This window comes from Cibotium barometz, chromosome 3 (genome assembly GCF_041138505.1).
Source record: "Cibotium barometz isolate CiBa-2024 chromosome 3, ASM4113850v1, whole genome shotgun sequence".
Lineage (NCBI taxonomy): Eukaryota > Viridiplantae > Streptophyta > Polypodiopsida > Cyatheales > Cibotiaceae > Cibotium > Cibotium barometz.
In genome coordinates, this window is record NC_141048.1 from 63,575,107 (window position 1) to 63,599,311 (window position 24,205).

Sequence of the window (24,205 nt, forward strand, 5' to 3'; positions counted from 1 at the left end):
AGAGGACTTTGATATGCAAGAAGAGGACTTTCCTAGGTTCGAACCAAGAAAAACGATACCTGGAGCCGGGCCCTTGGAATTCTAGCATATCGAGATGAGAGGTGTAGCCAATCACCCCGAAACTTGTTGCCAATGTGCAGCAAGACCATCTCGGCTAGACCACTCTCCCGAGTTCCTTGGATCTCATGTCCTAGGTTCGAACCAAGAAAAACGATACCTGGAGCCGGGCCCTTGGAATTCTAGCATATCGAGATGAGAGGTGTAGCCAATCACCCCGAAACTTGTTGCCAATGTGCAGCAAGACCATCTCGGCTAGACCACTCTCCCGAGTTCCTTGGATCTCATGTCCTAGGTTCAAACCAAGAAAAAAAGGAGAAATTTGACAATGATAGAGCACAAGAGAAGCTAGCTGTCATGTTGTCTCAAGGCTTTTGAAAAATTATGAAGAGAATGTTAAGAACCATTGTAAAGGCTTATACAAGTAAGAAAATCTAGTGAAAATGGCACACAATAATATAATAATCTAGGGGTCCTCGCTTATCCCTTAAGATAAAAAATACATCACACATGCCTCACAAAAAATGGCAAATGGAAAAGGGAGTTGACTTCTAAGAGTTTGGCATGGATTATGTTTGAGATTTTACAAGAAGACATGGAGATAATGGAAAGGAATAATGTTTAAGATTATGTTAAAGATTTTATGTCTCTCCATAAGGGGGGAAGAAGCTTGGTAACTATAGCATCCATAAGAGAGATCATTTAGACCACCTTCTCATGGAGTCCTCGTGGCATTTGTATAAAGAAAACTTGCCAAAACTTTCCATCATATCAATTGTATATCTCCTTATTATTACAAGGTGTATTGCTCTGATCCCATAAGCTATATTTGGCCTTTATGGTGCTAATATAATCATCATCTCTTTCTCTCCCCCACATTTTCATATCCACATTAGTGCATACATCTACATGATGTGAGAATGTATTACAAATGTGGTGACATATAAACACCTTCTTCAATGAACTATCTTGAACCAACTTAAGGAACAAACTCAATAAATGATTGAGAAGGTTGAGTGTCATAATTTTTTGTGATACTTGCACATTGACCTTTAGTCAATTACATAAATTAGAAAGTTTACAACCTTGCTACAATTGTGCTACTAGAAATGTGTGTAGGCATCCTGGCGAAATATAAGTTAAAGTTAAATATGCTTGACATTGACCTTTCATAAATACTTAAAATAGCAAGCTACAATGGGCTTGTTAATCATGCTTTACTAGAAATGTGTTTACATAATACTGAAATAATATATGTCAAAGTCATTCTTTATAAAACATAGCTTCAAGGGAACACCATCAAGGAACAATCATGCTTACTAGGCATGTGTCAAAGACATTTCTTTATTCAATATAACTTCAAGAAGGGAACACCAACATTGAACTACACCATGAGCTTCATTTGGTTTGATAGGAAATATTTTATCATTAAGTTTAAATATTATTTTTTATCTTAAAATTTAACTATCCTTTTGAGTTATCATGGTGATACAAGCTTTTGTTTATGAATTGGTTCTTACCCATATTGAAAAGGGGCATAAAGATTTATTTTGTTAGCTCACCTCCTTTGAGGGCAACCAAGTTGGAGAGTTGTTTCAACAACTCTCATCATTGATTCATTCTCTTCTTGTGGGGTTAAGGAAATATTTATACTTGGTCTATCTCGGATGTCTTGAGAGGTTTCTTTCAAAATGGCGTTACATGCTTGCATTGCGGATACTTCGAAAAGCTGCATTATACAAGAATCTAAATAGAATGTGAAAAAGGAAAACCAACTTAGGAAAACTCTAAGGCTTTTAAAAGAAAACATGAAAAAGAGAGTTATAAAGAAAGACTTTGAAAAACCTTTTTGATCATAATACGCAAAATTTTAAAGAAAAATTTTGAATGTATTATATTTTAAAAGACATTTTAAGGGATATTATTTAATGTTTTTTGATAGGTTGATAAATTTTTTGAAACAAAATCCATCTTTCTATATTCATAGTTGCTAATGAAGCATTGTGCTAAGTAGATGATGAGACAAGGATACCTTGGATCTTAGTAACTCGTTCTCTTGTAAAAGTAGATTCTCCTAAAATGGGAAAAACAAAAATGAGGAAAAAGACCTAACATAGTGATTAAAAAATCATTACATTAAATTAGAAATAAAATAAAAACAACATAAATTTCATACCTTCTTACAAAAATGTTTAACTTGTTCTAGGCTTTCAAGGTAAAACAAATTAAATGTAAAGTTATAAATTAAAAATCCATAATAGTTTTTTATGATAAAAGTATGTTAACTAGTACCTTTCTTGCCCTCACACGACATATTGCATCTTGAAGTTGGTTTTCGAGCTTTTGTAAATCTTTGGTTTGAAATCCGGAAATATCTTCTCCCATTAGGTGTCTACAATATATCAAGTAAAGAGAAATGCTACAAGTTATAACACAAGAGAGAGTTATAAGTGATAAAACTTGTGAGATGATCACTTTAGATATTCATAGTATGTATTTTCTTTTTTGGTTAAGTAAATAATTAGCTATCCATCACATTTTAGTAGCTAGCATAAAAATCACTTTGGTGAGGGGCTACCAACATATATATTTGAAAAGAGTGAAAATGCACATATGCTAAGGTGGACTAAGAAGTAGCATCTACCACCCACGACACTAGTACTATTATCCATGCTATTTAGTAGTAATTGATCATCAATATCAATAAATGAATTGTTTTCAAGAATCTTTGCTAGTGGTAAAAGTAATTTTATTTTTTTATGAATTGTGGTGGAGATGCCTGAAAAGCCAAGGATAATCTCTACTACTAGCACTAAAAAGTGGTCCACCACCTTAGCATGGCTCCACCTAAAAGGGTTCCAACATCTTACCAGCATTACCAACCTATGCGAACATCTTACCAACCTTACCAACCCTATGCCAACACCTAAACATATTACATATATCTAGGTGCCAACAAAGGGTGTCTTAAAACCCTAACATGTCCTTGTATAAAAATCTTAAAAAAATAATTAAAATTCACAACTACCTATGTTTTTTCTCCATGTAAGCTATTTTCTCTTGATGTTGAGTAGCTTCCTGTCTCCAATACTACAAAAAGAATGAAATACCAGTGTGATTAGCTAAAAAGCGTGATAATAACTCCATCAAAAGCTTTTTTAAAAAGTATAAAATCTTTGACAAAATCAAATTTACATTGAATACATGGTGGATTTTACTTATGATGATGATACGATATAGTCAAACATAAATTTTATTTCTAGACTAAGATAGTTATTAGTAATCTAACACCTAGAGGTAAAGACAAAAGATCTCAATCTCACTTTGTAGAAAGTGTTTCAAATCCTTGCCTTAAATGACCTCTTTAAAAAATATGTGAGAAACTAGGCCTACAGACTTATATTCTTTATGGAATCTTTACAACAATTTTTAAAACATACGACTACATTTCCACCATACTGCCTTGTTTGTATCATACCGTCCATAGCAAACCATCCCACTTGGGCAGTGTGCGAACTGGGTGGTGCCACTATGCGTCCGACCTTTACAGGCACCCGTCCAAGTTTGAGATTTGGCCATCACTGCTTCATGGCTTGTTTGTACATGAGTTTGGCATGTTCATCCTTGACATTTGATGTAGATTACCAATGCTTTGGCATATAATTGGGTGTGGCAACCTTGCTAACCCTAAAGTGGGTTAACACTAGTGATCACATTTGGCTGGCCATAACTTAAAAATGATCCATGACCACTATGTCTAGCCTTTAGCAATTATATACAAGAAGTCTATGAACTAAAATCACAAGGTAAGACCATTTCATAGCACCATCTTACAAAAGATAGGCTTCCATTATAAGATCATCAAACTCCTTTAGATAGGATGGGCAACAAGAACCATGTTAAACTGGAGTGGAACACTCCATACCACCACAGTAAATTATTAAAAGTCTAGCATAAGAAGATATTTAATCATGATGAATTGAAGAAAAAACATAAATATAAATATAATTCTTCGAGTACAATCAATCTTGGTGAATTGTGATGTGGTGGTTCCACTAGTCACATTTTTTTTAAAAATGTATTGATGGGTGCATATACAATATTTTAGACATCATGCACTGGAAATTGGGCATCAAAACATAGAAACATCTCCTTTTATAAATTAAAACTGCATATCAATGGAAAACTACTTGGTCTAGTATACAAGGAGCAAATATGTAAATTGCATGTTTCATTTTTTCTACTATGTTCATTATTTCAAACATGGAGGAAATGATGTGGCCTACCCATAGCATTAAGTTAATCATGTAGATAATATTGCATTATAAATATCATGAGCATGATCTCTCAAGTAGCTCTAGCTATATAATTGTTGAAATAATACACTAAAATACTCATGTATGTGACATTGGAGCTAAGGAAAATATGTTCTAGGGTCAAAAGCCACACATTAGCTAAGATTAGTCTGGCCTATTCAACCCTCCACATCATCCAAGGAAACTCATGGATAGCTAGTGGAGAGGAATCTTTCATGCTGCTAGCACAGAATCCCATAAGGGAAAATTTGGACTCAAATTGGGCCCTTTAAAGATTTGTACACATTCTCTCTAGCCACATCATCACCAAATTTGGGAACTTCTTGAATACAAAAAATTACCCATCATGCTATATATCATTGGAAAGGTGTAAGAGTAGATTCCAAATGTCCAAACTCCACTCACTTTTGAGTTGATTTGTAAAAAAATCACCATGAGCCCATTTGCATAGAGAGAGAATGTGTACAAATCCTTAAAGGACCCAATTGGAGTAAGAATTTCTCCTAATTCTTTCGGAAATCTTCTTAGATGATGCAGTTATCCTTTATTTTTTACAACTTTGACCTGTTTGCGGCAATACCTCATTGCTCTGTTTGAGCTCCCTTCATTCTCCATGCATTCTCCATTATACTCCTATGACTTTCTCATGAACATTCCTGACACCAGTGTGTGCACTTTCTTTCTAGATCTATTTCAACTGGCTCTACTCTACTAACTCACTACTATGAAGGACTGACATTAGGACTAGTCTCTATCTTCTTGCTCCCCTACCTGGCGTACCAGCTCCCCAGCAAGATCACCAAAAGTGTCGGTGTCTAGTCAAGGCCCGGCACTTACGTGGTTCTAGACCACCTAGTCGGCTTTAGAAGAGTAGCAACAACTTATGCAATTGCGCCCAATGCAATAATTCAACACTAGGTCATTGCACTACCTATTTGCCTAGCTCAGGGAGTTGATCACAATACAAGAAGGTTAGTTCCGGAGTCTGTCCTGAATCCGGATATAGGAGTCCACATCCAGACAAGACTAAACTTAACACATAAATGTAGAATAGACAAGGATATGTAGAATGAAACATAATTAAGACAAATACCATCCTATGTGTCATTCTTGAGTAATAGTTTGAATCATATAGTGCAATGGCTTAGTAAGAGCTCTGCTCACTCAACTCTTCCATCTTCCTATTCAGTATTATTCCTCTTCTTTAGGCCCAAGTAGACCCACCTGATTCCCAAACTATCTATGCGAAACACACTCTTGCTACCATCTCAGTCGGGTAGACCAAGTCTCTTCTATCCTCTACTTCCCCTTATCCAACTAATCCACCTTTTTTCCTTTACAACTACGTAGGTACTACCCATTCGTCAAGAAACTGTTACAAGTTCGTTACAAACAAGAAGGCTCGGTTTGTTGCACAATGGTTAATCCAGGTGGTGCTCTGGGCAGCAACCAAATGGGTTGATTGGCTGCCAACATCTAATCTCTCAATATGAAAACTAATCTACCAAGGTCTATCCTAACAAACTAAAATTCCCACATAAAGGATGATTGCTCAAAGTTTATAAAGGATGATTGCTCAAAATTCCCACATAAAGGATGATTGCTCAAAGTTTTATATAAAGGAATTCAATGATTATTGGCAAAGAGGGCAATTGAGTCTAGATAATGGTACCTTGTAAGTTGTTGTTACCATTATAGCCTTTTTAAAGTAGGACTTGGGTTTTGTGGGTTTGCTATAATGTTTTACTTACCAAACTAGAAAAAATATATATAGTAATAAACTATTACACCAAGTGCGGAGTGCAATCTTAGGGATAAGTGAAAAAACTCTTATGCTCAGGGATAATTGAGCAAAATGTTATGTCAAATTTATCCATCGATGACTATGATTAGTTTAGGTGAACCCAACTTACGATAAGAGAGGTGATTTCATTAGTTTTGGTTTACTATAGTTTAAGATAAGGGAAGTCATTCAATAATTGGCATTACATATATAATTCAAAGGCATATGATTCTTCACCCAAAGGCTATACAATATTATACCTATGGAAATGTAAAAGATGAATCTACTTTTAGCTTTTTATAAGTAATTCTAAAGAAAGTGTTATTTGAAGTTTTTAGAAGTAATTCTAAAGAAAGTGCTATTTAAAGTTGCATTAATTTGCAAAAGAATATTCATTATGTTTCAATATTCAGTATGAGAGTTTTGAGAGGGATTTTAAACTACTATCATTCATATTCTCTTTTCTCTAATTTTGTGTCTTATAAAATTATGGTATTGAAATTTATGGTTCCATAATATAGTTGTTCATGTGTACAGATGCCTCTAAAAGGTGTAGAAATATAGTAGCTTTTAGAATTGAAAGAAAACCACTTGCATGGCTTATAGATTGCAAATTAGTGTAGTGGTGTCAAAATTGAATAGTGGATTGAAACACAAAGTTATAATAACTACATATTGGATATCAAGTTTTGCTTTTAAACTCTTGGATAGATCTTCATCCTAGAAAACAATCTGTAAATGATGGGTGTAACCCTACTTGTGATAGTTGAAAATTTTGGTATTGAAACTCGGTGAGATGGATTCTCTAGATGGTGTGAAGCTACTTAAACAGTAAATGGTGTTTGCTTGAAATCCTATTGTTGGAAACTTACCTCAACAGATAGAAAACCAATTGTTATGTTCATAATGATTACATCCAATGGCAGATTGCCTAGTGCTGAGCATGAGTCATAATGGGGGTAGCAAACTTTTCTCTTAATGATGCATAATGACACTTGTAAAAGTCTATGATAGAATTCAATGCTTGAGAAATTCTTGATCTACAACTTAATTTACTATTTTGACCTCACTATTGTATCATTTATTTTTTTCCTCGAGTGATTTCTCCTTTTTTTCCATTGTGTGATGTTACATTGTGTAATGTTGTTTGCCTTATGTCATATCACTTAGTGGTTAGCTACATCCAATATCCCTCACCACCCTATTTTCTCTCAAGGTTTTAATGCACCTAGAGTGTCTTCTTGATGTAAAGTGTCTAACTTGGAGAAGCAACAACAAAGAGGATAAACCTAAAAATTAAAAATTAAATTGTGTGTCAAAAAATAAGATGTTTTAAACACCTAACACCACTCTTGTGGGATGAAAAATCCTCTTACAATTATAAACATAGCTCTTGTTGTGGAGTTCTCCAAGATAAGGCTAATAAACTATTTAGCTATAAGAAATAATTTTGCCTCTCAAATTCTCCAATTTTAGGATCTTTGAATGCCAAAAATGCATCTAAGAAAGCACATCTCAAATAAGCTATCACAACCTAAATAGGTGATCCATGTGTTAATAAAAGTTGTGTTTTCTTCATATATACTCTTAATCAAGTTGATACTAACTCAAATAAATCTTGGAGTTGGAAGCATTATTAGTTGATTATTCTAGTTTATATTGAGGATACTAAATGTGTAATAACTGTGTAGTATTAAGCATTATTAGTTCATTATTCTAGTTTATATTGAGGATACTAAGTGTGTAATAATTGTGTAGTATTAAGCATTATTAGTTGATTATTGCATAATTTTATATTTAGGATAAATGTGTAAACTTACTTTGTACGTATGTGGCAATATTAATAGGATGTTGTAAAGGTAGTTTTTAGATTAGAAAGTTGTGTATATATTCATTGTATTATTCAAAGAAATATGGCTTACTAGTATGACCTAATTAGATGTTTTATACTTAAATAATCTTTGGTCTTTTAATATATATAATTATTTCATATGTTATTCTTTTAAGAATTAGCTTAAAAAGTTGTGTATATATTCATTGTGTTCAAAGGTAGAAATATGACTTATGACTTGTTCGTGGGAATACTAGTATGACCTTATTAGATATTACCTACTTAAATATTTTTTATAGTGTTTATACATTTTTGTTTCATATGCAGCTTTAAGCATATGTTGAGAATTGCCCCAATAACACCTTAAAAGTTCCATAGTCAAAAACCTCTACGCTTAGAAGAAATCTTGTATAAAGTTGAAATCTTATACAAAAAAAAAAAGCTTCGCCTTGCTAACTACCCAACCTAACTAGGTATTAAGTCAACCTCCTCACAAGCCACTAAATAGCCCAGTGTCAGCCTTTGGATATGAGGAAATATACACCTCATAAAGTTAGAGGAGGATTCTGAAACTTGAATTTTTCAACACATCAAAGATAAACTCACCCACCAAGAATGAATTTTCCACTACAAAGATTCATGACTATATTACAGCACAGGGCACAAGTATAATATGAGATTTGAAGGCATAATATCTTAGGACTAATGTTATGTAATAGGTATTATTTTAACATTGCATGATTTTACATAAAGGAAACCGTTACTCCATGTTTAAAGATTGAGTATGAGTGCACATTCTTCATTGTATATGGACTTTTTATAGATACACTAGGAGGTTTTTAGTCCCTTGTTATAAATAACTCCAAAGTCATATTTCTACAATGCATGCCTCCTTATTTGCATAAGCCTTTTGATCTATCAACCTTATGGATGCATGTGTTCAATTAGAATTGAGATCTAATATACAACAAAGCCAGCTTATGACACATATGCCAATACTATTGGTAATATTTAATGGAATCTTAGAGATAAATAGTCATAATTCTTAGTATCAATCTTAACCTTCACATGTTTTACATTTTGAAGAATGTGGAATGTGGGCAATAGGATTCTCATACATTACACTAGGCAAAAACTCTAACCATATACCATATAGAAAAATATGAAATAGATAATATCTTAACTTAAATGTATTAAAGTTAAATTTAAATGAAAGATAAACTTACATATATTTATTACTGTTTATTATAGTTAGATTTCAAAATAGTCACATATGTCATGACAATCATGATAGTCTAGTGCATGAGAAATATTTTCATAGAAGACACTTTGTTTACTTATGGCACAAATCTCAAATGTACGTAAGTAAAGCTATATATATTACATCTAGTGTATCAAGAAAAAATAAAGCTTTAAGATTACTTAAATTTTTTCTATATATACAAACTATTTAAGACTACTTAAATGGATCAAGAGACCGCCTAAATTATTTCTACTTAAATTGTTTAAGAGACTACTAAATTAGTTCTACTTAAATATAAAGGTATAAATACTACATCTAGTGTATTAAGAAAAGGAAAATCATAAGACTACTAAATTGTGTGTATAAAGAAAAGAAAAAGCTTAAGACTACTTAAATTGTTTCTACTTAAAAGGCCATATTAGGGATTTTGGAAAAATCCCATTACTTTGCGAATTTTCTTTTCAATATACTTTTTGGTGTATCTTCAGCATACCAAATCCAAAGTTGTCAGAGAATGTGGATTTAGAACCTACTCTTCAAGAGCTTTCCAATGATATGTCAAATGAAGTGGTTTTGACAAAAGCTTAAAAGGATTCACCGTGCCGCCATTTTTTTAATCTTGCAAAATGGAAATTGGAATTTCCCCAAACTCCCTAATATTGTCTTTTAAATATAAAGTTGCAGATACTACATCTAGTGTATCAAGAAAAGAAAAATCTTAAGACTACTTAAATTGTTTCTATACATAACACTTGACTAGTGGTTGAGTGCCCTATCGTTATATTTGTAAGTCTCTTTAGAGATCCATCTAGGATAAATTTTTAATCGAGTTATTTTTGCCATCTATGTAAAGTATTAATCAAGGCAATTATATGTGAAGTATTTGTATGTCTCTTTAGAGATTCATCTAGGCTCTAATTTTTAAATCCAGTTATTTTAACCATCTATGAAAAGTATTACTTAAGGCAATTATATGTTTAGAAAAAGTTATATTTTTTTGTGCAAATCATTTATATGATTATGTATATGAAGAATTCAAATAGTGTGATTATCCTCCTTTGTATATTATGATTGTATATTATGAGGACCTCTTATCTCTTTTAAGGCACTCATCATTTATATGGGAATAGCTAGTTTTTTTGAATAAGAAGAGAGCTTTTGATAAATTTGAATAGGTAGTTTTTTGAAATAATAAGAGGAGGATTTAATAAATATGGGATATTTATAAATAAGCAACTTCTTGTTTTAAATTTTATGGAATGGAGAAGATAAGAAAATTTTCTTTGAAAAATACGTAGCAACCTTATCACATTTTTGGATACACGCTTGCTTATTTTTCTATATTAAACTTCTACTTGTTGATCAAGTCTCAAGTGAATTTTTTTTGTTATAAATTGTATTGCTTATTATGTTTATTCCTTCATATTTTCTTACATTTCTTTCTATCTAGGTAGATCTACATGCATAAATGGTACTGCTTATCATGTTTATCCCTTCATATTTGTTTACATTTCTTTCTATCCAGGCTTCTATTCACATCTTTGTTTGTGGTTTATTTTCATAAGATATAAACGGAGAATATACCACTTGAGTATTCAAGTAAATAAAAGTTAAAAATAAAATGCTACAAGGAATTCAATTAAATAAGAGTCGAGGAAGGTCAATGGTATATAAAGATTTAACAAAGAATGTCAAGAAAGGCCAATGGTATATAAAGGTTTAACAAAGAATGTGAAGGAAAAATGTAACTATTGATCACTTGAAAATAAAGAGCCAATAAAATTTTTAATAATTTGAGTAGAAAGATAGTATATACATAGAAAAACTTGGGAAGGGGTTAAACAAGAATCGCATGAATGGTATTTTTATAGTTTATGGTTGTTTTCTACAAACTCTCCCCCATGTTTTTGTTTATGAGAAAAGTTCTTTAAAATATCTTCTTTTTTGTTACTTTGAATCACTAGAGTTTTCAAAGTTCAAATGATATTTGTATTGTGAACAAGATTGCTCAATTTTACTTCAAGAAAAATACAATAACAATGTCTAAGATGAATACCTCTACATGTTGTGTCACATTTGTGCCATGTTGCAATAAGGTTGTGCATCTTTCATATCTCTCAAGAACCTTTGTCATGCTGATAATGTAGATCATCCTTTTTAGTTGAAGAGAACTTCTCTCTCTCTCTCTCTCTCTCTCTCTCTCTCTCTCACACACACACACACACACACACAAATATTCCACTTTTAAAGGTTGTTCTTTGAATGATTAGATACTCCAATACATACTTTACTATAGGTTGTTCTTCTTTGTCTCATCAAAAACTCTCATGCATAATCATATTCAATCATAACATAAGGTTGTTGGTTAAGAGTATAAAATAAACTAAGTCTTATTTATAATAATATATATTTAAATAAAAAACCTTTTATTATCTTGTTTGTAGATATTTAGATCATCAAACATATCTTTTATGAGTCTATGAATGCCTAAATTATGAATGTCTAAAATAGGAACTTCTATTCCAATGCTTTTGTTATCACCTTCTATTGAACATGCTATATCTTGTATTGAAAATTACATTTTGACCAAGAAAGCATGATTATATGAAGAAAAAAAATATAAATTGTTAATCATGTCATTAGCCTGCATAAGTGGTGTTACGACTTTTTGTGTAACTAGCTATACAAATGTTGAATCCAAAGTACCAAGCCTATTACATACATACATTTTACCTATTTTCTTTATTTGAAAAAGTAACTTTCATGGATTTTCAAGACTTTTATGAAAACATTTTACTATAAGGTTTCAAAAAACTTTATTCTAGGAAAAGAAAACATTTAAAAGAAAAAGCAAGGACCAATACACATACTTACTTTGAGAGTAGTATGTTGGAAAAGAATTTGCTCAATGCTCCACTCTTGTGTTATTACTATGGGTGATGAATACACTCTATTTTGCAAGGCCTCCTATATGAGGAGTATTAGCCATTGTGGTGATGAGGATTTGGGCAGTTCCTACTTTAAACACTAGATAGTGGCTGTATGGTCAGGAGATGGCTGATGTGGGATGCATGTTTACGTTGAGGGCTATGTAGCCACATTAGTGAGTGCTAGATATCTAGCAAACCATGGACACACTATTCTCAAGTTGCAGGCTATGTGATTGTATTGGCTTTGTGATCGTGTTAGTGATGGACAACTAAGTGAGGACAATGTAAGAATAAGTGTTTGGTAGAATCAAAACTACAAGCAAAAAGAAAGCGTAGATGGGCGACTGTCTCCTATGGTTCTAGGGAGACTAGGTACCCTGGGACATCGGGGATACCCACTCATCTCTTGAATCAAAGGAATATTTTCAGTGCTCCTTTGATTCAAGAGGACAAAGCATAGAAATGTGGAGAGATTATGGAAATAAACCTTTTGGTGCCTTTGCGTATTGGTTGTGTGATCGTGTTAGTGACAGAAAACTAATCCAAGACATTGTTCTTGGGTCACGGGGCCAGTTTGAGAGTCCAAAAGGTCTCAAGTGGGCGTGGGAGCTGCCTAATGTCTTTATAGAAAATTATTATAGTCTAATATGACCTGAGTGTGGTGATATGGTCGATTAGTCATTTTGGACCAAGACATAGGTCGATGCGGCTGCAACCTATGTCCATGGTGACATTGGATACTATATATAGAGTAGTTTGTAGCCTCATCGAGTTCATTATGTTCAAGCACTCTTGCTAGAGCCACTCCAAGGGCACCACTTTGAGTTTCACTCCAAAAAGAACTCAACTCACACTCCCTACTCCTTGCTCTCTAGCATGAGGAAACCTGTACTCCTTTAGATACTATAAAGATGGGTCCATCATTGAGGATGAGCTAAGTAGGAGGGTACGTATTAATGCATATGTATCAGCTCTATACTGTACAATTTGGCCACCACATCCTCACAAATTGGGATGACCAACTCGATGAAAAAACGAACTATATTCTTGAGTAACTCCATAGGGAGTTCCTTGTGCCAACCCTCTCTGAGAAAAATAACAAGTAAACACTCAAGAGAATGAGAGACTTAATGAGCCATCAAAAGTCCAAAGTGTGAGATGCAATAAAGAAAGAAAAGAGTAAGTCTCCATATCTTAACATCGATGACTAGAGAAAGGCTAAGGACAAGATCCATAGCACCCCCGACAAGTGAAAAGATGCAGGGAGGAAGACAGCTTGAGCTCTTGCAAGAGCACACACACTCTCACAAACCCTAGAAGAGAGCACATGAGATGAAAGGCTAAAAAATGTTCTTTTTCTTCTTCACAACAAAAAGGGTTCTAACAAAAGATAAGGAAAATACAACATAAGTACTAAAGTACTATGTACATGCGGTCCATAATGTAAACATGCTAAATGGAGTGGGTAGGTGTGGACTAGTCGGTGTAGTCCAGCCATAGAATCTCTGGCAAAGATATGTCAGTGCCAGCTACCAAAACCACCAATGATTTAAATGCCAAAGGTCCGTGAGTGTCAGCTCATGTTGAGCTTGACATCTCAACACTCCCCCCCTCAAGCTCAACTCTAGCTCATGAACTCCAAGCATATCTCAAAATCTAGGGAGCTTCTGAACTCCCAAGGCCTTTGTGAAGATGTCAACGACCTGATCCTGTGTGCTGACGTAGGCCAAGTCAATGTTGCCTGCCACCCAAGACTCTCTCCCTAATCAAGTGGTAGTGTACCTCAATGTGTTTCGTCCGTGCATAGAAAACTGGGTTCTTGGCCAACTATATGCAACTACTTCTCCCTACTTAAGATTATCATAATATATGACAACCTTTCTCTCCACATGCAACCCCAAATGAGCAAGTAACCTGCATAACCAGGCTACCTCACACGTTGCCACTGCAACTCCTTTGTATTATATCTCTATACTCGACAAGGAAACTATGGACTACTTCTTGCTACTCCATGTCATAGCAGCACTCCCCAATGGAAACATAAATCCACTGGTAGATCTCCTGTCTAAGATGCTACCTGCCCAATCTGCATCTGTGCACCCACATAGCTCCAATGGTACACCTGCTATACCAAAAATAATGCATAATCAATATTGGCCCTCAAACACCGAAGTGTGCGTCGCACACTGTCAAGATGTGGTTTGCATTGAACCTACATAAACTGGCTCTCTAAGCCAATAGTGTAACTCAAATCTGGCCTGCTGATCGTGACATAGATCAAACTCCCCACAATCTTCTTATACATAGTGGGACCCTCCAACACATAACCTGCATCCGACGAGCTTTCCATTTTGATCTACTGGCACTGAGATTGGCTTACAACCAGCCATCCCATACTTGGATAATATCTCCAATACATACTATCTCTATGATAGCCAAATACCATCATGTGTGCGAATGATGTCAATGCCCAAAAAGTAGCGTAGATCTCCCAAATACTTCATATCAAACTTCCTTTTGAGAAGACTTTTCACATGTTCAATCTCTTCCAAGTTGTCACCCCCAGCAAGAAGATCATCTACATAGATGGTGATGATCACAATACCCTTATCATTCTTGCGCACATACAAAGAGTGATTTGCATCTACCATATGAAAACCAATAGTGACAAGATACTCAACAATCTTATCATGCCATGCTTGTGGAGCTTGCTTCAGCCCCCATACAGGGTCTTACGAAGCTTAACTTGTATCCTCAAAACCATGGTGGTTGATCCGTATACACTTCTTCTTGTAAGTCACCATGCAAGAACACATTTTTTACATCCATTTGATGTAAAAACCAGTCTTTAGTTGTAGTCACCGCAATCACAGCTCTCACAGTTTCATCTTTGCAACCGGAGCAAATGTCTCCTCATAATCAATCCCATGTGTTTGTGCATATCCTTTGACTACCAATCTAGACTTATACCTACTTATTCTACCATCACTATTATGTTTCACCTTATATGTTGGATAAATATAATCCCAACTCCTTAGTCCAATTTAATATGTGGTGGTTAGGCTAGTGGTCAGTGGTGGTTGGTGTGTAAAGCCTACAAATGGTTGGTGCATATGGTTCATGCAACTCATGCAACTAAAAATAGGGTAGAGGAGTCTCTAAATAAGGTACAAGTCATGCAAGCCTTGGGTTTGTGCATAACCCTTAGCTACCAATCTTGCTTTATGTCGTTCAATGGAACCATCAGACTTGCATTTCACTTTGTAAACCCATTTACAACCAATGACATTTTTGTCCTGTGGTAATGCAACCAAATCCCATGTGTCATTATGAACCAATGCGTCCATCTCAACATCCATTGCTTTCTCCCATACATGCTTTCCAATAGCTTCTGTATAGCATATAGGTTCCACATGCTTCACCAAAGACATCATATATGCATAATGCATAGCAAAATCTCGATATGTCAACCTGTCAACGAGATATTTGACCCTTTGGTATCTCCGCAATGCATGCGGATCACTCTGAACACCTGTCACTCTAGCATGTGGTGGCACATATCTATCCTGCCTTGCACCAAGTGTGCGTAAAACGGGTATACCAAGTTCCTCATCCAAACTCTCTGAACTTGATGACTCATAACCTGTAATTCCAATTCCTTCAACCTTCTGCTTGCCTTTATCCATAGCACTACTCCCAGTGCTCACACTCTCATGCCTCAAACGTCCTGACCATGGACGTACAGTACTACTCTCAGCCTCTGTTGGCCCAGACATAGAAGTAGAACTAGAACTTGCTTGTGGCAAGTTCACAGGCACATCAGCTTCAAGTGACTCAATGACACCCTCATCCTTTGCTTTGTACCAACTAGCAAGCTCATGAAACACCACATCTCATGAGATAACCACTTGCCTAGTTTGTGGATTGTAACATTTGTATGGCTTACGATCCTGTGCATATCCAACAAACACACACTTTTCTGCCTTAGGATCCAACTTCCTCCTTCTCTCGTCAGGCACATGTACATAAGCTATGCAACCAAATACTTTGAGGTGTCCAATGTCTGGCCGAAAACCTGTAAGCTACATCTCTGGCGTACTTCCATGTATGGCTACTGTAGGTGTCTTATTCAGTATATACACTGCAGTAGCACAAGCTTCTACCCAAGAATAATCTGGCATGCTCTTTTCATTGAGCATTGCCCTGGCCACTTCACAAATGACTCTATTCTTTCTCTCAGCCACACCATTTTGCTGAGGTGTATACCTGCAAGTCAATTGCCTTCTTATTCCATGCTTTCTCAAGAAATGCTCAAAAGCATTTGAGGTGTATTCACCACCTCCATCTGTCCTCAAACATTTAATCCAAGAACCATATTGCTTCTCTGCAAAAGCTTTGAAATCCATAAACTTTCCCAACACTTCACTTTTCTCTCTGAGAAAGTATATCCATGTCATTCTGCTAAAGTCATCAATGAATGTCACATAATATAAACTGCCTTTGATGGATGGGTTTTGTGCAGGACCCCATACATCGCTATGTACTATCTCAAGTGGCCTGCTACTCATGTTGCCTTCTCTAGGAAACCGCAACCTTGCCTGCTTTCCAAACTGACAAGCTTCACAAACATGCATATTCCCATCATACTTGAATCTAGGCAGCCCACTAACAATGCCTCTTGCCTACATGTTCTTTAACCTTTGTATATTAACATGTCCAATCCTCTTATGCCACATATCAATGTCCTATACCACATTTTTGCTTTTAGAGAACATGGCTGATTTTAACTCAAGAATCCCAGCATCCAGCTTAAACAACCTACCTTCTTTCTTGCCTTTAGCAATGACTCTACATCCATGTTTGAAATCCTCAACGAAGCAACCATGCTCGTTGAAACGAACCTGTAATCCCTATTCCACCATTTGACCAACTGAGGCCAAACTTTTTGTAATAGAAGGCACGTACAATACATCTAACATAGATTTTGTTTGACCATTGTGCATAACCAATGGTACACTTCCAACATGTGTAATGGCATACTGAGTATCATCTCCTGTCTCCACATAGCCTTTCACATCCATAGGCTTCATATGCTCAAACCATTCACCATGACAAGTCATATGGTTTGATGCTCCAGAGTCCATATACCAAGTGTCATCATTTTCAGCATTTATCATCATAGATCCCACAACATGTTTCATGGCAAACAAGTGATTTGCGCTGCCATCATTACTGCTTGATGCATAATTTCCACCATGATGTCCACCATGTTGTGCTCTACCCCCTCTCAAATCATTTTTTTTGCGGAAACAATTACGTGCCATATGACCAAATTTCCCACAGTAATGGCATTCCACATCTTGCATAGATGTTTGTTGGCCTTGCCAACGTCCTCTACCACGAGGCCTCTCTGAGGTGTATATCCACGACCACCTCGAGCACCATATGAAGACTGAAAATTTTGTTCTAGTGACCTGTCCTACCATCCACGACCATTATCACAGCCATGTGATGCGAATCTCCCCCTGCCTCTAAATCCTCTTTGGGAATAGAAAGCCTGATTTCTGCCATTATCATCATGGCTAGTAGATGCATCCTGAAAGGAATCACTGAGTTTGATTTCCTCAACAAGCAAGAGTGAAACCAACTCATCAAAGTTTGGTAAACCTGTACTCCGAACCGAGATGGATGTATCAAAAGATTTATACTCCTTACCAAGACCACGCAAGGTAATGTCTACCAAATCATCATCAGGCATGGGGGCATTGATTGTTGCCAATGCATCTGCATACTTCTTTATCTCTTGTACATAATCATGGATGCTCCTTCTATTTCGCTTCACATTATGTATCTGTTGTCGCAACAACTGAGACTTGCGAGCACTCGTGTTTGTATCAAACAGCTTTACCAATGTATCCCATGCATCCTTGGGATTCTCAGCATCATGTATGTGTATGAGCATAGCATCCGAAATACATATAGACAGATAATGCAACACTTTGAATGCTCTTTCTGACCATTGCTTATGAGCTATAACTTGCTGCTATGTAGGTTGTCGGGGTAGTTCCGGCTCTGGCTCAGCACCTGTAATGACATTCCAAAAACCTTTTTCCTTTAGAAAATTTTTGATCCTGTACTTCCATGCCTAGAAGTTCTTCCTATCCAGCTTTTCACCAACAATTTATACTGGATTATCCGACATATTGCTCAATGCACAATTCCAAATCTGTAAACGAGCCTTCCTCAGCTCAACCACACTCTAATGAGTTTTCCAGATACTCCAAAGTAGTCACCAAACTTCAATTTTGATGTAGAAAATCAACCTGTATGCATCCAAAATGAACTGGCTCACGCAGTCCAAGATACCCTATTTTGATGCACTTTCCAAGGCTCCAAATTACAATGTAGTGGTTCAATCAAGTGTGCATAACTTGCGTTAACACCTAAACAACTTCAATGTTGAATATCAACACCATCCGAGGTGTGTACATACCAATTTTGTCAAACCCCCTTCTCTGTTCTGAGAAAAACCAAAAAAACCAGTAGTAGATTTGCTCTATTTTCTTCAATCCTTGTCCAAATTGAGCAACCAGGAATTCATTAGCTTAGCAATGATGTCCACTAACTCCATGTACAAGGAATTAGTCCAATTGTTTAAGACCAAAGAGTAATTAGTCTCGATTAATCACTCTATTTCTCTGCAACCGGTAGACAGCTTGTTTAATCAGCTCATTTCCAGCTCCATAGATGATAATTAATCAATCCAATCATATAGCCTCCTTCTCAAGTGTATGTAGCAACTAATTGCTAAGTCAATTATGAAGTTAACCAGTCACATCAGTGGATTTGAGTCCTCCACTTATCAAAAATTTGAAAAAGTACTCTGTTTCTCTGTCCAGCCTATGTCGCCTGTTGTAGAGGGATCTAGGAGTGATTATGTTGCTAATTGATGATGTAATTAGATGCCTAACACACCTGGGCAAGTGTGCAATCCATCAATGCTCTGATTTTTGCCAAAAACTTGCTCCAAATTCATCAAAATTTGACCTCTTTTTCTCTGTTTTGTGAGAGCTCAAAAACCAATAAATTTCACACATTCAAATGCATCAAAAATTACTCCAAAATTAGTGTAGGGCTTGTACATGAGTTTCCAATACATTCATCCTTTGCCAGAGACATGTTTCTTTGCCAGATTTGCATCTATTTCACCATACATCACCGCTTCCAAGCTTTAATGGAAAGCTTCCAAAAAACCAAAATTTTCTTTTGCTTTGGGCAACCCTAATTTGCTTTGTTTTTGCCTGAATCACCTGCAATCCACTCAAGGATGTTTAGAAGAACTTACCTGGTAGGCCAAGCTCTCAGATCTGATAGAAATCGGTGTGCTCCAAGCTTCACAGCTTCAATGGCAAGCTTCACAGCTTCTTCTCCCTCTTCTCTCACTCACTCATCATAAACCCTAATAGAGAGCACCAGGCTGTGATACCATGTTAAAAAATAAGTAGAGAGAGAGGAGTCACACACACAGGAGCAAACCCTAATGTATATTGCAAACCCTAACCATAGAGGGAAGCCATCTCCCTTCTCACACAATGCATAAAGCCATAATCCATAATACACACAACACTATGAGTTGTGTCCACACACATCTAACCCTAGCTAATGTCCACACACTATGACCAGCTGGACGCGGTCATTTATATCTCACACATGTTCCTACCTAACATGCCAGCACATAGCATAGCTGGCACACACTGACATCGAGCTTGAATCTCAACATTTTTGTCTCTCATATTCATAATGTTTTGTACAAGCTTTGATCCACCTTGAGTATGTTTTGATCAATCTTCATAGTTAAATTATCATATCCAACATTTGGTATCAGAGCATGACCCAATTAGGATTATTTTATTAGCAAAAACCCTAATTTATCTCTTAATCACCATAGCCAATTTTTCTCTGTTTGGATAGTATGCTATAGATTGCTTCCATGCTTGCATCTGAGGTGATTATATCCTAATATTTTGATATAGCATTGTTGCTTTGCTCCCACGCTTGCCCTAAAAAGGAGCTCACAGCCCAATTTTGTCGCAGCTTCGCGAATTCATCATCGCCATCAACGCAACCCATTTTCTACTAATCAAATCCATTCGCCGTCGTCTCTATGAATTAGCCTAATTCCTTTTAGGTGATTCAAGGCTATCATGTGAGGTTTCAGCATACCAAATCTTGAAGTATTTGGTCCACCGGAGTTGCTGTACGGAGCTGTTTTCCAGTCACTTGTTTTCTGCCTCTTTTGCTCAAACAACATGGTGATTCTTATTTTGATCTATATTAATGATATTTTTATTATTTGGGCTTAAATCATCTATATGAGTAAGTTATCAACATCAAGCATCATATTTCATCATCATGAGCTCCAAATTCCTCGTCAAATTCAATGAAACTGGGTTTCATACCTGGCAAATCAAGGTGAAGAGCTACCTTATGAAGAAAAATCTGTGGAGTACGGTCAAGCCACTTACTAAAGATGAAGCAAGTATTTCTGCTGCAGTTACAAGAGCTACAACGGCTGCACTTCAAGAAAAAGATGAGCAAGCACTTGGTATTATCATTACTGCTTTAGAAGATGATTTTATTCATTATATTGATGATGTTGAGTCAGCTATGGAAGCTTGGGAATTACTAGAACATACTTTTGGTGCAAAGGCAAAGCATTCCAAGATCAGTTTGAAGATGCAACTCTTTGATCTAACCATGGAGATTAATGAAAATTTAACAGCTGTGATTAACAGGTTGAAGAGCTTAATGACACAATTGGTTTATGTTAAGTCTCCTGTTCCTGAAGAAGATGCTATTGCTATCCTGCTTAAAAGCTTATCTTCAAGCTTTAGGCAAATTGTGATGGTACTTAAAGAGAAGGAGCCAGTCCCTTCCTTGGAAAGTATCATAAATTCTTTGCAAGAAGAAGACAAGAAGATTACAAAGGATGTGATAGATCCTTATGCATATGCTATTACTTCGACATCAGGAAAGAAGTGTACTATTTGTGGTCGTACAAATCATCTTACTAAGGATTGTTTCTCCAAACATCCTTGTGAGTATTGTGGAAAGACGAATCATCCATCCTCAAAGTGCTACCAAAAAGATCAAAAGCTAGCAAAGGCACGTGGTTGAAAAAGTCAACCAATAGGAAGAAACAAATCTTTGTTCTAGTCTTAGTATAAAAGATGTAGATGATGAGTATGCTTTTTAAATTATGTCATGTATATGGTCGGGTCAAGACTTATGTTGTTCCAACTTAACAAGTTGTAGAGGAGAGTACACCACCCTATGTTGTTGTTAAGGGGGGGACTCTTACTCATTGTGTCAAGGAGGTATGTTAGTCTTGTTCATGTTCTTCTAAGAAGTTGGTCTTAAGGGGGGATTGTTGTAGATAATGAGTATGCTTTTTAAATTATGTCATGTATGTGGTTGAGTCAAGACTTATGTTGTTCCAACTTGACAAGTTGTAGAGGAGAGTACACCACCCTATGTTGTTGTTAAGGGGGGACTCTTACTCATTGTGTCAAGGAGTTATGTTAGTCTTGTTCATGTTCTTGTAAGAATTTGGTCTTAAGGGGGGATTGTTGGATAAATGTAATCCCAACTCCTTAGTCCAATTTAATATCTGGTGTGGTTAGGCTAGTGGTCAGTGGTTGGTGTGTAAAGCCTACAAATGGTTGGTGCATATGGTTCATGCAACTCATGCAACTAAAAATAGAGTAGAGGAGTCTCTAAATAAGGTACAAGTCGTGATCAAGTGATTATGTAAGTTTGGTTCATGCCTAATCATAATTAGTATCTTCTTGTGTTAATCTCAAAGCAATTTTCTGCATATACCAGTTTTTGTCTCTCATATTCATGATGTTTTGTTTAAGCTTTGATCCACCGTGAGTATGTTTTGATCAATCTTCATAGTTGAATTATCATATCCAACATTTTACACCCACTTACATCCAATAGCTTTCTTGCCTTCAGACAATGGCACCAAATCCCAAGTCTCATTTCCATACAATGAATCCCATGTGTTTGTGCATATCCTTTGACTACCAATCTAGCCTTATACCTGCTTATTCTACCATCACTGTTATGTTTCACCTTATACATCCACTTACATCCAATAGCTTTCTTGCCTTCAAGCAATGGCACCAAATCCCAAGTCTCATTTCCATACAATGAATCCATCTCCTCATGCATAGCTTTCTCCCAATATACATTTTCAATAGCCTCATCAAAACATCTGAGCTCTACAACCTGCATAACTTTTGCCATGTAAGCATAGTGATGTGCCACATAACCATCATAAGTCAATCTCTGCATAGGGTTTTTAACTCTTCCAGATCTTTGTCACTTTGCATTCATGGCTTCCAAAGTCTTCTTTACACCAGGTGTCCTCATTGCTAGAATCCTAAGCTCCTCATCAAGGCTCATCTCTGATCCACTAGACTCTCTATCAACAAAAGAATGCCCTGCATAAATATCAGGCATACCAAGGGGCTCAAGCACTTTCTCTTTACCTTTATGTGATGTACCAACATTTCTAGGACTGGTATTATGATGCAGCCTGCTACTCCATGGTCTATCAATAGACCCAACACAAGAAGACTCTCGAGGTCCACTCAATGACTGTGATTGCTCACTTGCATTCTGTGCAATCACATTTCCAGTTACATCAATCTCAACATCATCATTTTTAGCAGTATACCAGCTACTCATTTCATCAAACAAACCATCTCTACTTACCCTCAACTCACATGTAGTAGAGTTATAGCATCTATATCCCTTTTGCTCAAGGGAGTATCCAATAAACACACATTTTTCAACCTTTTGGATCTAGCTTTGTATGCAACTCATCTAGCACATGCACATAGGTAAGAAATCCAAAAACTTTCATGTGAGACAAATCAAGTTTCTTGCCACTGAATTTCTCCTCTAGTGTTATATCATGTATGGTTGCAGGAGGGGTCATGTTCACGATATAAACTGATATAGAAACAACTTGAGCCCAATAGTTATGTGGCATATTCTTCTATATCATCAATGCTCGTGCTATCTCTACAACGTGACTATTTTTCACTTAGTAACTCCATTTTATTACGGAGTGTATCTACATGTAAATTGTCTCTCAATGCCATTCAATCAGAGAACTCATTGGAGAAGTACTCTCCCCTCTACTTGACCTTAGGCACTTCACAAGCTTCCATGCCACTGCTTTTCAGCCCATCACTCTGAAATTTTAAAAATGAGTGAAAACTTCACTCTTCTCCTTCATGAAATACACCCACTCTTTCCTCGTGTGGTCTCATCAATGAATGTTACATAATACCTGCAGCCACCCATGGACGTAGTTTTTGCATGGCCCCATACATGCAAATGCACAGCATCTAGTACAATCCTGCTTACATTTATGTCATGAGAAAATACATGCTTTGTCTGCTTTCCATATTGACATGATTCACATACTTTCTGCATACAATCAACCTTAAACTTTGGCAACCTTGTCACAATTTCTTTAATGTGTATAGACTTTATTCTTTGGCAGCCTTGTCACAACAATCAACCTTAAACTTTGGCAGCCTTGTCACAATTTCTTTAGTGTGTATAGACTTTATTCTTTGCATATTTACATGCCCAATTCTCTTATGCCAAATGTATGTATCTACAACAACTCCTAATCCATTTGCAAACATTGTAGTACTCACTTCATGCATATTTACATTCAGTGTAAACATTCTACCCACTTTGTTACCTTTTGCAACAATGAACCTGCACTTATCTTTAAAGTCTTCTACATAACAATCATCAGGGTTAAACTGCACTTGCAAACCCTGCTCAATCATCTGGCCAACAGAAATTAGATTCTTTATAATGTTCGAAACATGAAGTACATCTGCAAGATACTTTATCTTACCATCCTACATAAAAAATGGCACATCTCCAACATGGCCAATCGGATGAGCAGTGTCATCCCTTGTTTCAACAAAACCTGATCTTTCAAGACTC

General features: G+C 36.0%; 1 protein-coding gene across 2 annotated transcripts in view; it reads right to left on the bottom strand.

The window, feature by feature from the left end:
- Positions 1 to 1,471: 1,471 nt before the first annotated feature.
- Positions 1,472 to 24,205, bottom strand: part of LOC147640380 (MADS-box transcription factor 23-like) — a 35,739-nt gene continuing 13,005 nt past the window's right edge. The window contains exons 3-7 of one of the 2 annotated variants that reach the window (XM_086823693.1): positions 11,287 to 11,365; positions 3,086 to 3,147; positions 2,350 to 2,449; positions 2,090 to 2,131; positions 1,472 to 1,786 (exon numbers count right to left, since the gene is read on the bottom strand). In XM_086823693.1, the coding sequence (XP_086679819.1) occupies positions 1,616 to 1,786; positions 2,090 to 2,131; positions 2,350 to 2,449; positions 3,086 to 3,147; positions 11,287 to 11,365 (454 nt within the window). In that variant the 3' untranslated portion in view covers positions 1,472 to 1,615. Of the gene's footprint in view, positions 1,804 to 2,089; positions 2,132 to 2,349; positions 2,450 to 3,085; positions 3,148 to 11,286; positions 11,366 to 24,205 lie in introns of both variants that reach the window. The other variant, XM_086823700.1, reaches the window with a different exon arrangement.